Source organism: Protopterus annectens, chromosome 5.part0 (assembly GCF_019279795.1).
Source record: "Protopterus annectens isolate FY-2018-M chromosome 5.part0, PAN1.0, whole genome shotgun sequence".
Classification (NCBI taxonomy): Eukaryota; Metazoa; Chordata; order Ceratodontiformes; family Protopteridae; genus Protopterus; species Protopterus annectens.
Window position 1 is genome coordinate 1,744,018,912 of NC_056735.1, and position 16,344 is coordinate 1,744,035,255.

Sequence of the window (16,344 nt, forward strand, 5' to 3'; positions counted from 1 at the left end):
TCATGTAGAGGAATGGGTAATGTGTGAGTGCTTAGGTGACAGGGTAGTAATTTTTTTTAAAAAGAAACACCAATGTCCTGGTTCATGTGAGAAATCAAAGGCTGACCATTGTCTCAGAGATAAAATAAATAATGAAAAAAGGTGTCCTATCAGCGTGTCTTTTTTGCATTAAGACCTGACAAGGATGTATGCTGAAAGAAAATCCCTCTTATTCTTACCCCTCCATTCACACACACATAAAGATGCATTTACCCACTCGTCTGCACTCAAACACATTTTATATGCACAGAAATACACTGGGGCAACCTCAGACCTGCCCCTGATAACTTCCAGATACTTAGACATGAAATAGTTTTAGTTTTAAAATCTGGATCTGTTCTATAATTGTGAGGTTCCTTCTGTCTAAGGGGAATAGCTATTAAGGCAGAGCATCCTAGCACTGATTTGTAATTTTGTGTCACTTATAGGCTGATTATAGTCACTACCAGATTGTAGCCTGACATTCACATAGCCAAGTCTAACATTTCTACTGATTCCATCCTGGTACTTGATGTGCTTTCTTAAAATGCAACATAACTTGATTTTACTAATGATTTTACGAACTGAAAATGATTCACCTGTCACTCTTACTGGTTTTTTTTTTTTTTTTTGTACAGGTGATTGGCAAGCAGGCATTTGTGCAAGTAATTTGCTCAAAGACCCAGAATAAACAAGTGAAGGCTTTATGAATAGAGCATGCCTTTAAGAAAACTGAGGTTTCATATCAGACATTTTCATGGCTTATCTTCCCTATCTGTCCGTGTTTGCTTCATTCCAAAAACTTGTGTAAATTGATGCTGAAACATTATGCATTTAATGTAACATAATTATGAGTAAGTACAAATGTGGAATTTCAGGCTGAGATATTTGTTTGGGAACATGTGATTAATAACTGGTCCAACAGGAAGCAAACAGAATACCTTTGGCTTGGGGGAGGGGTGTCAAATGATAGCTGACATTTGCTTTGACGAAATGCCTGGATCTGTTCCATCAGTTTTTTTTCCTACATGGTTGTCACTAGCAGATGAGATTAAACTCAATGTAATCTCAACCTCATCTTAACTTGTATTGTGACTACTAGATTTTTTTCAAGCTATTTGTTGTTAAGCTAAATTTACTACAGATTAACAAATATTCCTGTAGGCAAATTCAATATACCTATACACAAACAAAGTCAAAACCACAATATTCTAGACTAATAATGCATAAAATCTGTCTTTAGAGTTTATAATTCTTTCATATTATTGTAAAACCTTCATAACTACAGGTAACCACTTTTAAGATATGTGACTTAAAAGAAGCCTGAAGTGACTACCAAGATTTGTTTACTTGGGTCTGATTTGGGACTTTATCATTTTGTTTCTGGGGACAGAAGGGGCATTAGCTTTCTGTCCTACCTAATTCTGCTGTGGGCTGTCTCTGAGTGAGTTCACTCATTGGCTGATTTCTGCTTCTGCGTGAATTCTTCTCCTATAGAGACCAATAGCATATCTTGCCAATCTAATTAAACTATGGGTGGTACTAGTGTGCAGTGAACATTTGCATTGGTTGAACACATGCACAGGCGAGATACAACTCAGAGACAGAGAGTTCACGTGGAGCACTTGGAAACTTGTAAATAGCTTCTTAGATAAAAAATACATAGAGATGTAAATGAGAAATAGGTACAAAATGCTACTTAAGTATATAAGTACATATGCCTTATAAAACGCAAATATGCTCTTTTTCTAGTCACTTTGCAATCAGCAATGATGCTCAGTCTTACTGCTAGAACTGCAGCATCCTGCTTTAAACTGCTTGCTTCTGTCATACCACAAACCGGTATGAAGAGCTGTGCTTGGCAGCCTCAGAGAAGGAGATGCAGGCAAAAATATCAAGCATATGAATTGGTTCAGTAATACTCATATTTATGAGGGCCTCGAAAGAGAAGTATCTAGGTGTATGGTTAAAAATGATTCTGTTACGGTTCTGTTATGTCAGCTAGGAATATGTGGAAAAAGACTGAACAAAAGATAATAAAAAAGAGAAAAACTTGAAGCTCTTGATTATGGGTCTGGATAGTATCTACTATGTACTACAAGCAATAAAATTGTTTTTAGTTCAGGTGTGAGTGTGAATGGGTGTGCCTTCTTTGAAGGCTGGGTGTCGAGTTGGCAACTCGGCACCGTAATAATCCACTGCCAATCATTAGCGGACCAGAGTTCTGCTGTGGTGACCCCTGACCGGGAAAAGCCGAAAGAAGAAGAAGAAGTTTTATAAACAGGTCAGGCATATTTTATCAACCAGAGAATCAGCTGTGGATGAGAATTAATAAAAAGTTATTTACCTGGAATGGGAAGAGAGCAAGAGTTAAGTGGGAGAAGTTGATTCTCCCCATAGAAGTAAGTGGGTTAGGATTACCAGATTTGAAGGTAATCCTAAATAAATACCATTTTTTAGGACTACCTTCAAATCTGTTGAGAAACTCTAAGCGCACGATTATGGGTATAGTCTATAGATAGCAAGATGCAAGCAGGGAAATTTTTTTATTTACTTTGATTTATGCACAAACTAAGGGATTTTGTATCCCTTTCTAAAGCGATGTACTTAAGACTTGCATACATAACACAAAGAAGAGGTTATAAATTAAAGAGGAATGGGATTATGAAACAAGGGAGAGTTCACAAGGTAAGGAGAGATTAGGATTTTGCTTGCAGATCTTTAATAATAATAAGTACAACCATAAAGAATATTATATTCCAAAAGTAGCAGAAAATATTCTAAGAAGTAAACCTGCACAGGAATGGTAAAAGAAGATTTTGCCAGCATAGATGACTGTAAGTATGGGTATAGAAACTAAGCAAGAGGGGGGTGCAAATTCACTGGAGAAAATTAGGAAAGGATCCAAGGTATTGGGAAAACATAACTTGAGAGGGAAAGGTAATAGAGTGGGATGAGAACAGGCAGACGTCTGGATTGCAGGTTATACAGTGCCATCTCTAGCAGGGATTAATGTCAGTGTGTAGATAAAAAGAAAGGGATAGGGGATTGCTGAATAAAAGGCCAGCTGAGGTAGAGTTTTTACTTGATTCTAGAACTGAAGCTGTTGTTTAAAGAGGGGCAAATGAATAGGGCATATAAAATATTGCATGATAACAATAAGAATCAACGTTGGCATTACAAGCATTATAAATGTACTGAAAAATACATTTTAAAAATAATGCAATTATTAAACAATATTTTTTTCAAGAAACATCTTTATAAAATTATCATGTATGACTTTTGCCATGTTACATGTTAAATGACAATAAACCATACCGACACAATCTGAAAGCAAACGTTATACATTTCAAACCATGCCGACACAACTGTAGTTGCAAACATTATACATCACTTTTAACATATTCAGTCATTGTTAGTCAACCATTACATTGCTCATTCAAATCCTGCCTTCTTTTAAAACCTTGTTCCTCCTCATGTATTGATCCCATGGTTCCCATTATTATTAAACACAATATTGATATTTCTACACATCTGAGCACATCTTGATAGTAAATCTATTTTTTACATAAAACGTGATACACCTATGTATTGTCTTTATAACTAGAACAACCATGCTAAGTATAATTTGTGTATAACTGACAGATATCTTTATCAAGAAACTTTTCAGATAAATGTCTACCAGTTCATGTTTACAGCTATTGATATTTGGCATGCACAAGTAAAGATAAAAAAGTGAAAGTAAAACACTGCAGATATACAGAAGCCGTGGTAGTACAAACACTCATAAGTCTTTAAAAGGTAATTTGCATATATCCCATGTGCCTCTACTACATAAGGTCTAATTTATTACACAGGGAAGACTCTAGCTTTGTTGAATCTCTCTTCTAGTTTTGTTTAAATGGTTTGCTGTTCTGACCTTTTTACCCTTTGCTTTGGCTGTTGTTTGGAATATTTTGTAGTCAAACATCAGGCTTGTTTTTATGTTTTTTGTTATTGAAAAATGTTCATTCTGCCACTTATGCTGTACTGATGAGATCAGATAAATGGGCAAGCCATGGTATGTTTCTCGTATGGAGTGTTGGTTTTATTGGATTAACTGTACCACTAAAAACTGAAAATGTATAACAAAAGGTTATGAGCATTCAAAAGCCATATAGCTAACCCACTGGAACAGCACTAAGGGATTATTTGCATATATCGTGTAAGGCTTCACTGCAGGAGGTTTAAGGTATTTCAGATTGAATACTTTATCTTGGCTGGGTCTTTCTTCTGCTTTTGTGTCAATAGTTTGTCTTGTTTTTTAAACTATGTGGTTCTAAAAGATGGCAAACAATCCATTTATTACTGCACTTTTGAGCTCAGAAAAAGAACAAAACATGGCATGTATATTTATTTATTTGCAGTTTATTTTCCAGGATAGTCCATTGGGCTACAAGGATCCCATTTTCAATGGAGTTCTGGGGAGTAAAAGCTGCAGAGAAATACAAATACATAGTACAGAAAGAGCACAAATCCATAATATACATTTCATTTAAATGTTATTTATATAAATAACATACTCTCATCTATAGCTATCCCCCCCAAATACCATAACCTTCTCCAACCTAGTTACACTAGCCAAAAAATCCAGGCAATATCTTAAGCTTATTAATAAAATCCTGAACCTTATAACCTGACTGAACTACAACCTCACTAAAGATGGTGACTACCACCCTAAACCTGACCCATCCAAACTTAACAATCCTCATCTAAACCCTAACAATGCCACACCTTCTGACACTAGCTCTATGGTTAACAATCCTGCCTTCTATTCTCGGTTAAATAAGCATCCTAACTTTTCCTAGTCTGCCATCTTAACATCAGAAGCCTAAATAATAAAATCCACTACTACTAAATATTTATTGTCCACACAAAACCAAGCAAGCTATTTTATTTTCATATCTCATTTTATATTTAATTGAAAGTGTATTTAACTGAATTTAAATGAAATTTTAATATGAATAAGTTGATATTTTCTGCTATCAATGCAAACTAAAACATGCCATTTCAGTTTGTCACCACAGTCTGTTTACAGCTGAATGTAAACCTAAGCTAATTGTTTTTAACTGAAAGTATTTCATTTAATTATTCTATTATGTTCATTATTTTTGGCGCCTTTTTCTAATATATAAACAAGAATTTAACATGATTATACATTGTCTGATGAAGTGTAGTAGATGCTACGCGAAAGCGCTCACTCAATAAACTTCTTTTTTGTTCTGATATTGGACTATTGCTGAATTACTTCAATCCGTTTTGCTGATTCTGCCTTCATTGACTACAAAGTTTCGTTACTTGATTCATTATTACCATCCTGCAGTTTCGTGGTGAGAGAACCTGGTATTTATTACCTTGCTTGTCTCGTATTTACAGGCTCTCTCTTCAGCTATCGTGTGTGTTTTTTATATATTATACACTTTTTTGCTTCGGCTATCACACCGATAGCACTCGATGGAAACAGTCAACATAGAATTGGATTACTGTCCAGGGACGAGGGACGCTTCGACCATTTGGTTGGGATTGTTACACCAGCAAGCAAACCCTTTATTGGCTCTGGACCTTTCGCACGCTAACATCACGGTGCCTGAGAAGGAAGACGGTTACAATATTACAGAGTTTAACACTGCAGCTAAGGAGCTTGAGGACGACATGTACCGACTACAACGATATGCCTGGCAAAGACAGCACCTAGAGGCATGCCTACACCATCGCATCGTACCGAGGGGGATGAGGGTCCTCTGCATGCCGACATATGGGGAAACACACCCCACACTTCTCAAGAAATGGCAGGACCTCAACATCGACCTCGGCTTCAGGTATATCAAGTTACTTCTTGACTATTTTAATCCGTTAGAAACGGATTTGCGTAGTAAAATTTATCTTATTTATAAAGACTTAAATGATCGTTTTAAGTCTGAATATTGTGTAAAGAAAATGCATAACATTTGCTTGCAAGTTAATGCTTATAGCGAAAGGCTGAAAGCAACCAAGTTGCGTAAGTTACAAAGAGACTTTAATGATTTTGCCTCTCGCCAAATATTTGTGTGGCCGAAATATAACACTACTGTTTTGAACACTACAACTGATATTAACAGTACAGGACATGCTTATGCAACTGGTTCTCAACCTGCTACAGATAAATTAGTTTGCAACATCAACAATCTGATGGAAACTAATGAATTGTTACCATCTCCCTTGTTGGAAGCTACTAATAACACAGCTTCCATTGAGACTGACACGCCCCCTCCTAACCAACAAGGACTGAAACATTCTCATGGCGGTCTAGGAGATAGACCTAAAGATTTACACCCTGACACTCCCTCTTGTTCTTCTTTTTTACCTTATCCTGTAAAACAACACTTCTACAACAGAGGCCGCTCATTAAGCCGAGGCCCAAGGAAAAGGAAACTCTCAAGAGAAAGCCACAACCCCATAAGAAGAGCAAGAATGTGACTGATTTGTTGTATAACTATTCTAGCTTTACTCTTTCTGATTCAGACATTTCATTGTTGAACAGAGGACTGAATTTTACTCCGGCTAGCCCAGACAGTATTAGTTATGTGCTGATTGACCTTAAACTATTCTGCAGACAGGTTGCCTTGAAATTGTTTTTTAAAGACACACACAATTCTCCTGTTATCACTAATAAGACCATTTTTAAACGTAAAAGCAATTTTACACCTGGCTTTCCACATCATATTGAGTGTTTTTTAAAATTATGTGAGCAAGATTTTTACAAATTGTTTTCTAGTAAAATCAAACCATGTTTCTATAACCTTAATTCAGAAGAATTTGCCTCATTACAATATTTAAGGAACTGTAATGAAATCAATATAAAACCAGCTGATAAAGGTGGAGGGGTGGTTATATTAGATACCACTGAATACAATATGAATATGTCTTTAATGCTTGAGGATGATGCTACATATACTAAAGTGATGCTTCATGATATTCATAGAATTATTAGAAATGTGCATGATACACTTTATGACCTTCTCATGTGTGGACAAGTTAGTGAACAGATGTATAACTATCTTTTTATTGACAATCCCATTATACCAATAATTAAGGGATTACCTAAAATACACAAACATCAAGTGCCTATACCATTCAGACCAATTGTATCAGGTGACAAATGGGTAACTGCTAATATATCATCTTTTATTGAGTTTTTACTTAGACCTATAGTTGATTCTTTTTCTTCTATATTAAAAGATACCTATCAACTTCTGAATTATTTAACAGGTATACATCTTAATCCAAACAAACATGAGTATCTTCTAGTCACTTTAGATGTGAAAAACCTATTCACTTCTATACCTAATGATTTAGGAGTTGAAGCAATTAGAGGTCTATTAACAAAGCAGTCTTCTTTTAGCAACAACAGGCAGTTATTGATAGGTCAACGTTTAGACTTAGTACTCAACAATAATGCCTTTATGTTTCTAGACAGTTACTATTTACAACAATGGGGGGTGGCAATGGGCACTCCGTGTGCGAATACATATGCCAACCTGGTTGTTCTCAGCTGGGAGCAAAGTTGCCTATTCAGCCACCCCTCTTTTGCTCAAGTAAAAGTCTACAAACGTTTTGTAGATGATATTTTTATCATTTGAGAAGGCACAGAAATTGAATTTAAGAATTTTTTAACTTACTTAGAAACTACATCATCATTTCTTAAGTTCACCATGGAATGTTCCTATGAAAAGATACATTTTCTGGATACAACACTTAGTATCACTGATGATGGTTCTATTGTATCAACATTATATAGAAAGCCCACTTGGAAGAATACCTTGCTAACTTTTGATAGCATGCATCCCAGGCATGTTTTTCCAGGTATAATAAAAAGCCAATTTATTAGGCTAACTAAACTTTGTAAAAATAGTAATGATTTACATTTTGAAGCTGACTACCTGGAAAAACTGTTCATTGAAAGAGGTTACCATCCAAATTTAGTTAACAACATTAAAAATAGTATTATTAAGAAGACACCACTAACCCACCAGACTTTTATACCTCTGAATACAGAACACAGAGTTACAAAAGCCAATCATATGGCTATCACCTTGAATTATACTAGCAACATTAATCAGATAAAAGAGGTATATATTAACAACTGGAAAATTTTAATTATGGATTCAGATACTAAAACTATTGTAGGAAACAAACCTTATTTTACGTATAGAAATAGTCCGAATCTTAAACGAATACTATGTAATGATATACTTATTACACATCCTACACCCATCTTGAAGAGTAGAAGAACAGGTACTTTTCCTTGTTACAACTGCAATAGATGTAACTTTATTTCTGAGGTGCAAGAGTTTCAACATCCTAATCTAAATTACACTTTTCAACCAAGGTTTTTTGCAACTTGTGCTACAAAGAACCTAATTTACCTTGCAACTTGCAAAGAATGCCAGGCCTTTTATGTTGGGCTAACAAAGAGGTGTCTGAAGGACAGAATATATGGACACCTCTATGACATACAAAGAAAGAATGACCTTAATGCTCTAGCGAAACACATAATAGAATTTCCCTTGCACAAGTTTTGCTTCAGAGTTTTAGAGATAGTCACCATTAATAAGAGAGGTGGCAATAACACTACATATTTAAGTAATAAAGAATTAAAATGGATTTTACGATTAGGTGCCCACATACCTCCTGGCATTAATAGTTACGTATCTATAAAACCTGTTTTAGAAACAAGATGAACTTTTTCTCCTTCTTATTACCTGTCCTCAAGATACTTTATGGGTACTATATTTATGATGAATTTACTACATCTTATTTTATACGGAATAATAAAGTTTGTTGTTCTTACATATATTCATTTATTTATTAGATATTTATATAGTTATTCATCCACTTGCTCATATGCATTTTTATCCATTTACTAATTTATTAACTGATTTATGTAAATATTTAGTTATAGATTCATTATTTCCTATTTCCAGTATTTTCAGATCAAATACTTTTCATTTAATAATTTTTATGTATTTAATATATATTTCATTCTTATTAAATATCAAGACTTGACATACATTTAACTTATGAATTTATTGACAATTAGCAAAATTGATATGAACACCAGTGATGTGGTTCCCCCTCCCCCCCTTCCCTTCCATTTTTAGCCTACAACATTTTATTAAGAGCTTTATATTAAAAACCAGTTGATATCTTTTTAAAATATTTATTGTCCACACAAAACCAAGCAAGCTATTTTATTTTCATATCTCATTTTATATTTAATTGAAAGTGTATTTAACTGAATTTAAATTAAATTTTAATATGAATAAGTTGATATTTTCTGCTATCAATGCAAACTAAAACATGCCATTTCAGTTTGTCACCACAGTTTGTTTACAGCTGAATGTAAACCTAAGCTAATTGTTTTTAACTGAAAGTATTTCATTTAATTATTCTATTATGTTCATTATTTTTGGCGCCTTTTTCTAATATATAAACAAGAATTTAACATGATTATACATTGTCTGATGAAGCGTAGTAGATGCTACGCGAAAGCGCTCACTCAATAAACTTCTTTTTTGTTCTGATATTGGACTATTGCTGAATTACTTCAATCCGTTTTGCTGATTCTGCCTTCATTGACTACAAAGTTTCGTTACTTGATTCATTATTACCATCCTGCAGTTTCGTGGTGAGAGAACCTGGTATTTATTACCTTACATTACCTAACTTCCATGCCCTCCTAGCTGTCCACTCCCTAGATATTCTTTGTCTCACTGAAACCTGGTTAAAACCAGAAACTAAAGACACTGAAGTAACTCCTCCAGGATATAACATCCTTAGGTTAGATAGAAAATCCAAGAAAGGTGGTGGGGTAGCTGTATTATTTAAGTCCAACCTCACAGTCACTATTGACACCCAACAGCCTCCTCAGGTAAATAACGCTGAATTTCTCATCACCAAACTACAAATAAATAAAAATAAATGTAGATATATTGTCAACATCTATATTCCCACTGGAACATATTTTACACTGGCTAGCCTGCAATTACCCCCAAGAAACTATTGTCTTAGGTGACTTTAACATTGACTGGAACACCTGTTCCTCTGAAGCCCCCAGCAATCACATAAACCTCCATGGGTTTACTCAGACCATATCCTTCCCCACTAGGTATAGCAAAAGTAAAGACAAAGGTAGTATCCTAGATTGCATCCTGATCAATGGTGACCCACAGATGCACCATTCAGGCACACTACCCGATGACCCACGTGATCATTGCCTCACCTATATCATTAAATACAAAGCTGAGAACACCCATCTTCACACCTATAAAGTGACATGTAACAAAAAAATCTTTAACCTAGACAACTTCCTACATGATCTCAAGGCTTACAACTGGTCTGAACTTAAAAGACTCCCACTAGATGAGGCCGTGGCCTTCTTTAATACCAAATTCCTCAATATCCTTAACTCCCATGCCCCTATTTGCACCATCTGTGCCAAAACTAGAACTGCCCCATGGCTAACTAGACTTACAAAAACCAAAATAACTCATAGGAACAAGGCTTGGTCCACTTGGCATACTTCTAGAGACCCAATAGACCTCATGAGATACCGTCAAATAAGGAATGACACTAAAAAATCCATCATATCAGACAAACAAAACTACTATACCCACCTACAACAAAAGCATCAAAACAAACCCCAAAAGTTCTGGGCTGGAATAAATAACCTCCTCCATCCAGGCTGTACCACCACTCCCACCCCGTCAGTAGCCCTAAACAAAACACCAGTAGCAATCACTAACATATTCAATAGCTTCTTTACAGAAACTATCCAGACACTAGCCACCCAACTCACTTCTACCAAGCTTAACCCCCCGCCCTGCCCCTCCCTGCCTTATTTCAAATAACAATACCAACAGCCCAAATCTTCCCATGACTCATTTCTCCTTTAGCTTCCAACCTATCCCTACTACCCTCATCCGAGCCCTTCTCAAAAAACTTAAACCTACTTCTCTAGCAGCCGACCACCTCCCAGCTGAGTACCTGCAATTAGCTGCAGAGGCGATCACTCTCCCAGTCTCTATCCTCATTAATAGATCCATCTCTGAGGCAACCATTCCATTAATATGGAAAATATCACATGTAATACATAAAGGAGGCAGTTCCACAGAATTATGCAACTTTAGGCCCATAGCCATACTCTCACCTCTAGCAAAATTATTAGAAAAGTGTGTCCACATACAACTAATGCATTACCTTAACCATAATAAACTTCTCACAGACTCCCAGCATGGTTTCAGACCATACCATAGTACCTCATCAGCTCTCTTATCTTTCACCAGTGTCATCAATCTTAATTGAAACAACAACAAACTATCATCTGCACTCTTTATGGACCTCTCTAAGGCCTTTGATATGATCAACCATCAGCTACTGCTCAGTACCCAGAAAGCTGTCTTCCTGGACCATCACTGGTTTCAGTCCTATCTAAGTGGTAGACAGCAGGCTGTCTTATGGCAGGACAAGCTGTCATCCCATCTCCTGGTCACCCTAGGAGTCCCTCAGGGCTCTATACTAGGTCCCTTCCTCTTCTCTATCTTCATAAATGACCTTCATACCACCATTCCAAATGCACACTGTATCCAATATGCCGACAATTCCACCTTGATTTGCTCTGCCTCCTCTCAAACAAATCTCCTATTCCTAACCCAGAATACCTTTAACAATATTGAAAACTGGCTAGCTAATCGACAACTGCTCCTGAATCCCAACAAAACCAAGCTGCTGCTTTTCTCACCTACTCCTCGATCCACTCATCCATTTTTCACTATTAAGTATAACAATGGCAGAATCATATCCCTAGACAACCAAACTAAGCTCCTAGGAGTAATAATAGATACTAACCTCAAATTTGATGCACAAATCGACTACACTATTAAGTCCATTAACAAAAAACTAGGATGCATCTACAAGGTCAAACCTTTCTTCACCCATTTTGCTAGAGTTGCTATTGCACGAACCCATCTTCTCTCCACTCTCCTCTATGCCTCATTGGTATTTATGAACCTCTCTAAAGCTAACCTCAGCAAACTATCTTCCTGTTACTACCACATAGCTAGATTTGCAACAGGTATGGCATACAGGACTCACCACTGCAACAACCTAAGTCAACTTGATGGGCTGGAATTTCCTTCCCTTTTAAAGCTCAACCAGCTTACAGTATTACACAAAGTACTCAACCAACCTGACAATACCCCAACCCTCAAGAGCATTATCAGCCCACATAATGCTCTTAGGCCACTTCGTTCGTCCAACAAGCTGTCAGTCCTAACCCTAAAACCCAACAATACAGCAGCTGATTCCCTGTTTGCGAACTCAGTTGGTAAAATTTGGAACCTTCTTCCTGCAACTCTTACCCAAGAAACATATCTTCCCCTATTTAAAAAAGGCCTCAAAATATACTTTAAAACTAGCTGGCTCTGCCCCTGCCTAAACCCTGACTAACCCAATCCAACAACATCGTCTTTCTCTACCTATCAGGCTATCAGCAAGCAGATATTCCACTCATCTGTTGTGCCATGTCATAATGTACAGTTATTCCTGCTGAGTTTATCCTTTCTGTATACAGTAGTATTTTCCTATTGTGCTTTACATTTGTGAAAAGATCTATTTCATATATTTTTCTCGCTCTGTTAACTTGCAGCATGTGCCTGTGTATTCCTACTGTGTTAAACCTTCTGAAATGATGCATCTAAATCCTTTGGTCTCTTGGAATAGTAATGTAATATTATTATTATTTTTATGGAGCTTTTCTCCCCGGGCCTCCGCTGAAAATGGACATGTATCCAGTCGGAATATCTCGGTCAACAAATGTAAAATAAAATAAAAATAATAAAAATGTTAAACATATTTTGTATAGTATAAACCCATATGGCACAATTCAAATAGATGTTACATAATGCAGAAATAAAAGATTTTCATTAGGAAAATTACATCAGGTTAATTCAGTAAGTAGTAGGTTTTTTTTTTGTTAGGGAATTACAATGAGGTAAGGATTTAAAACATTAGGAGGTAGTGACAGGCAACAAAGTATGGAAAGTTAGGAAGAAAGTGTGATAAAATTAGGTTGGATGAGATCAAGAGCATTTCCATTCTGAAGTAAGGTGCGAGTGCAGTGAGGTTTTAAACAAGGAAAGACTGCTGGTGGTGCAGATGGGAGAAGGGAGAGAGTTCCTGAGGCGTGCAAGAGAGAATGACATCAACTGATTCTCAGTAGAATGTGTTGGTTTGTGCAATTTAATTAGGTTTTGGGAATTGGATCTTAGGAGTCTGTCTGGTTTATGCATATCAAAGGTATTTGCTAGGGAGGGGCAGAGAGATGGGTTATGAATGAGTTTGTGTGCTTGGATGAGCTGAGTGTATGTAAGGAAGTTTGGTAGTTCTAGCCAACTTAGTTTGTGAAGGGAGTTACAGTGGTGAGAAGAGGCTCTATGACCTGCTGCAAATTTGGATATTTTGTTATAACAAGGTGAGAGTTTTGTTTTGAGGGAAGATTGTAGGCTGGTTACGATAGATGCACCATATAAAAGGGATGGGATGAGGTATGTATTATTTTTATTATTAACATTTGTTAATGTCTGTTATGTACTTCACAGATAAAGATTCTAGTTGTCTACTGATGTACTATGTTCTTCATCTGTAAATATGTTGTAAGTAATTGCTATGTAAATTGTTAATTGCTATGTAATCCAATGTAACTACTGTCTGTTTATTTTAACTGTGGAGCTTTTCTCCCCGGGCCTCTGCTGAAAATGGACCTACGTCCAGTCGGACACTCCCGTTCAATAAATATAAATAAATAAATAAATAAAATAAATAAATATTAGCTAATGTAATCCTGGTGGTGGGAGAAATAAAGCGACTGTGGCGGTAGAGCATACCTAATTTTTTATGGGTTTTTTTGATAGTGCTATGATTTTTGCTTGTAGATGCTTATCAAATTTTACTTGATTGTCAATGATAATTCCTAGTAATTTTGTGTCAGAGACTAGTTCTAGGGGGGTATTATTATTGCTGATAATTATGAAGGAATGTTTGCCTAGGGAAGAGATTTTGGATGCATTGAATAACATAAATTTTGTTTTGGTTGCATTAAGGGCTAGATGGTTGTCAAGCATCCACTGTTCAGTGGAAGAGAAGGCGGTTTGTGTTAGATTGTTTAGAGTTGTGGTGGAAGGGGAGGAACAGATTATAGTAGAATCTTCGGCATATTGGATGAGACTGGAATTAGGAATGACTTGGAAGAAATCATTTATGAATATGTTAAATGTCAGGGGCCCTAGAATGGAACCTTGGGGGATGCCTGTGGATGTATTAAGGAAGGGCGAGGTAGCTTTTTTCCATTTAACTGCTTGTTGCCTGTTTGTGAGATAGCTTGAGAACCACTGGGTAGAGGAAGGGGATAGGTTAAGTTTAGAGAGTTTGGTAAGAAGGAGGTTGTGGAAAATAGTGTCAAATGCCTTAGAGAGGTCAAGGAAAAGAGTGGATACAAAGTGGCCAGAGTCGCAGGCTTTGTTGATTGTTTCTAGGAAGGAGAGGAGGGCAGTGGAGGTACTATGACCTGGTCTAAAGCCATGTTGTGTGGCAGTAAGAAGCTGATTACTGATGAGGTAGGGTAAGAGTTGTTGGTGTACACACTTTTCAAGTAGCTTAGAAATAGGGGATAGGATGGTGATAGGGCGAAAGTTTGGGATGTCATCATTATTAATGCCACCTTTATGGAGCGGAATAATAAAGGACTTCTTCCAGAGCTGGGGGACTTGGCTTTCTGAGATGGACTGATTAATTAGTATGCTGATAGGGAGAGCAATGGCTTCTGTGGCTACTTTTAGGAAGCAGGACAGAATTTCATCAGGGGCATTGGAACCAGGTTTTAATTTTAGGAGAAGTTTTTCAGTGGTGGATATAGAGATGGGATTGATAGAGAAAGGTGGAGGTTGGGAGCAAGGGATGCTAGGGGAGGAAGGGATAGGAGCACGCTGAGGAGGGGTTGTAGATGTGTTGGTGAAGGATGATGTTAGCTTGCTTATGGACTCTATGAAGAAAGAGATAAATTGGGTGGCCAAGTCCATGTCTGGGTTGGGGAAAGGGTTTTCTTTTTTTTTTTTCCTGGGTTGAGGGGAGATGAGATTCCTTTCCAAAATAGCTTGGGATTCGTGGTGTGGTTTGTTTGGAGAGTGGAGAAATAGGCTTTGCAGTCTAAGGTAATACGTTTTTTGACTTTATTTCATAGTGTTTTATATTTGTTTAGGGATATAGTAGTTTTATTTTTATGGCAACGTGTCCAGGCTTTGTCATGGAGTCGCATAGTAGCTAAGGTGTTTTTGTTTAACCAGGGTACAGGATTATTTTTTATGCGTTTTGTTTTTAGAGGGGCAAAGGAGTTGAGCAGGTTTGTGAAAGTAGAGAGTAGAGTTAAAGTAGGTTAGAGCATTATCTAGGGAAAAGGTTTTTAATGGGTTCCAGTTTGTGTTTTTAGTGCATTTGAGAAGGTTTCAGCATTGAAGTTCTTTAGGCAACGAGTGGAAATATAGGTGTGAGTTAGTTGTATAGAAGAGGGGAGACAGTGGGCAAAAGTGGGGAAATGGTCAGCTAGTGGGTCTTGGAGAATACCACTATCAGAGATATAGTGAGGATGGGATACTAGAATCCAGTCTATTGTAGTTCCAGTGATGGAGTTCTTGGAAGGCCTGGTAGTGGAATTGATTAGTTGTGTAAAGTTATATAAGTTAATATTGAGTGAGTTAGTGGGAGATTGGATTGTGGCCCAGTTTATGTTCATGTCCCCCAGGATTATGGTTTCATGAGTAATGTTGGTAGAGACCCAGGAGAGAATATCTTCAAGGGATGAGATATTGTCACCAGGGGGAATATAGAGGGAGAGAACAAATATGAATTCATGCTTGTTTAGGTGGAGTAGGGCTGGTATTATTTCTGCCTTGCCAAATTTGGGAAAGGGTTTGGTATAGGGGGTGACTAAGAGGGATGCTGAGTAAAGGAGTGCTACACCACCTCCCTTTTTTTGTGTTCTGTCATTCCTTAACATGCGGTAGTTGGGAGGAGTTATTTCAGAATCTTGTATGTGGGGCTTAAGCCCAGGTTTCTGAGATGGAGAGAATATTGGGCTGGTTATGTAAAAGCCAGGCATGAAGATCTGGAATTTTGTTACATAGGCTCTGAGCACTTAGAGCTGAGAAGTGGAGGGGTTTGCCTGTTGCTTGGGGGTTGGATGCAGTGTGGTAGAGG

General features: G+C 37.0%; 1 protein-coding gene across 1 annotated transcript in view; it reads right to left on the reverse strand.

Annotated features, from left to right (window-relative positions):
- Nucleotides 1-9,916: 9,916 nt before the first annotated feature.
- Nucleotides 9,917-16,344, reverse strand: part of LOC122802411 (chromatin assembly factor 1 subunit B-like) — an 857,184-nt gene continuing 850,756 nt past the window's right edge. The window contains exon 8 of the mRNA XM_044072033.1: nt 9,917-9,997. Coding sequence (XP_043927968.1) covers nt 9,917-9,997 — 81 coding nt within the window. The remainder of the gene's footprint in view (nt 9,998-16,344) is intronic.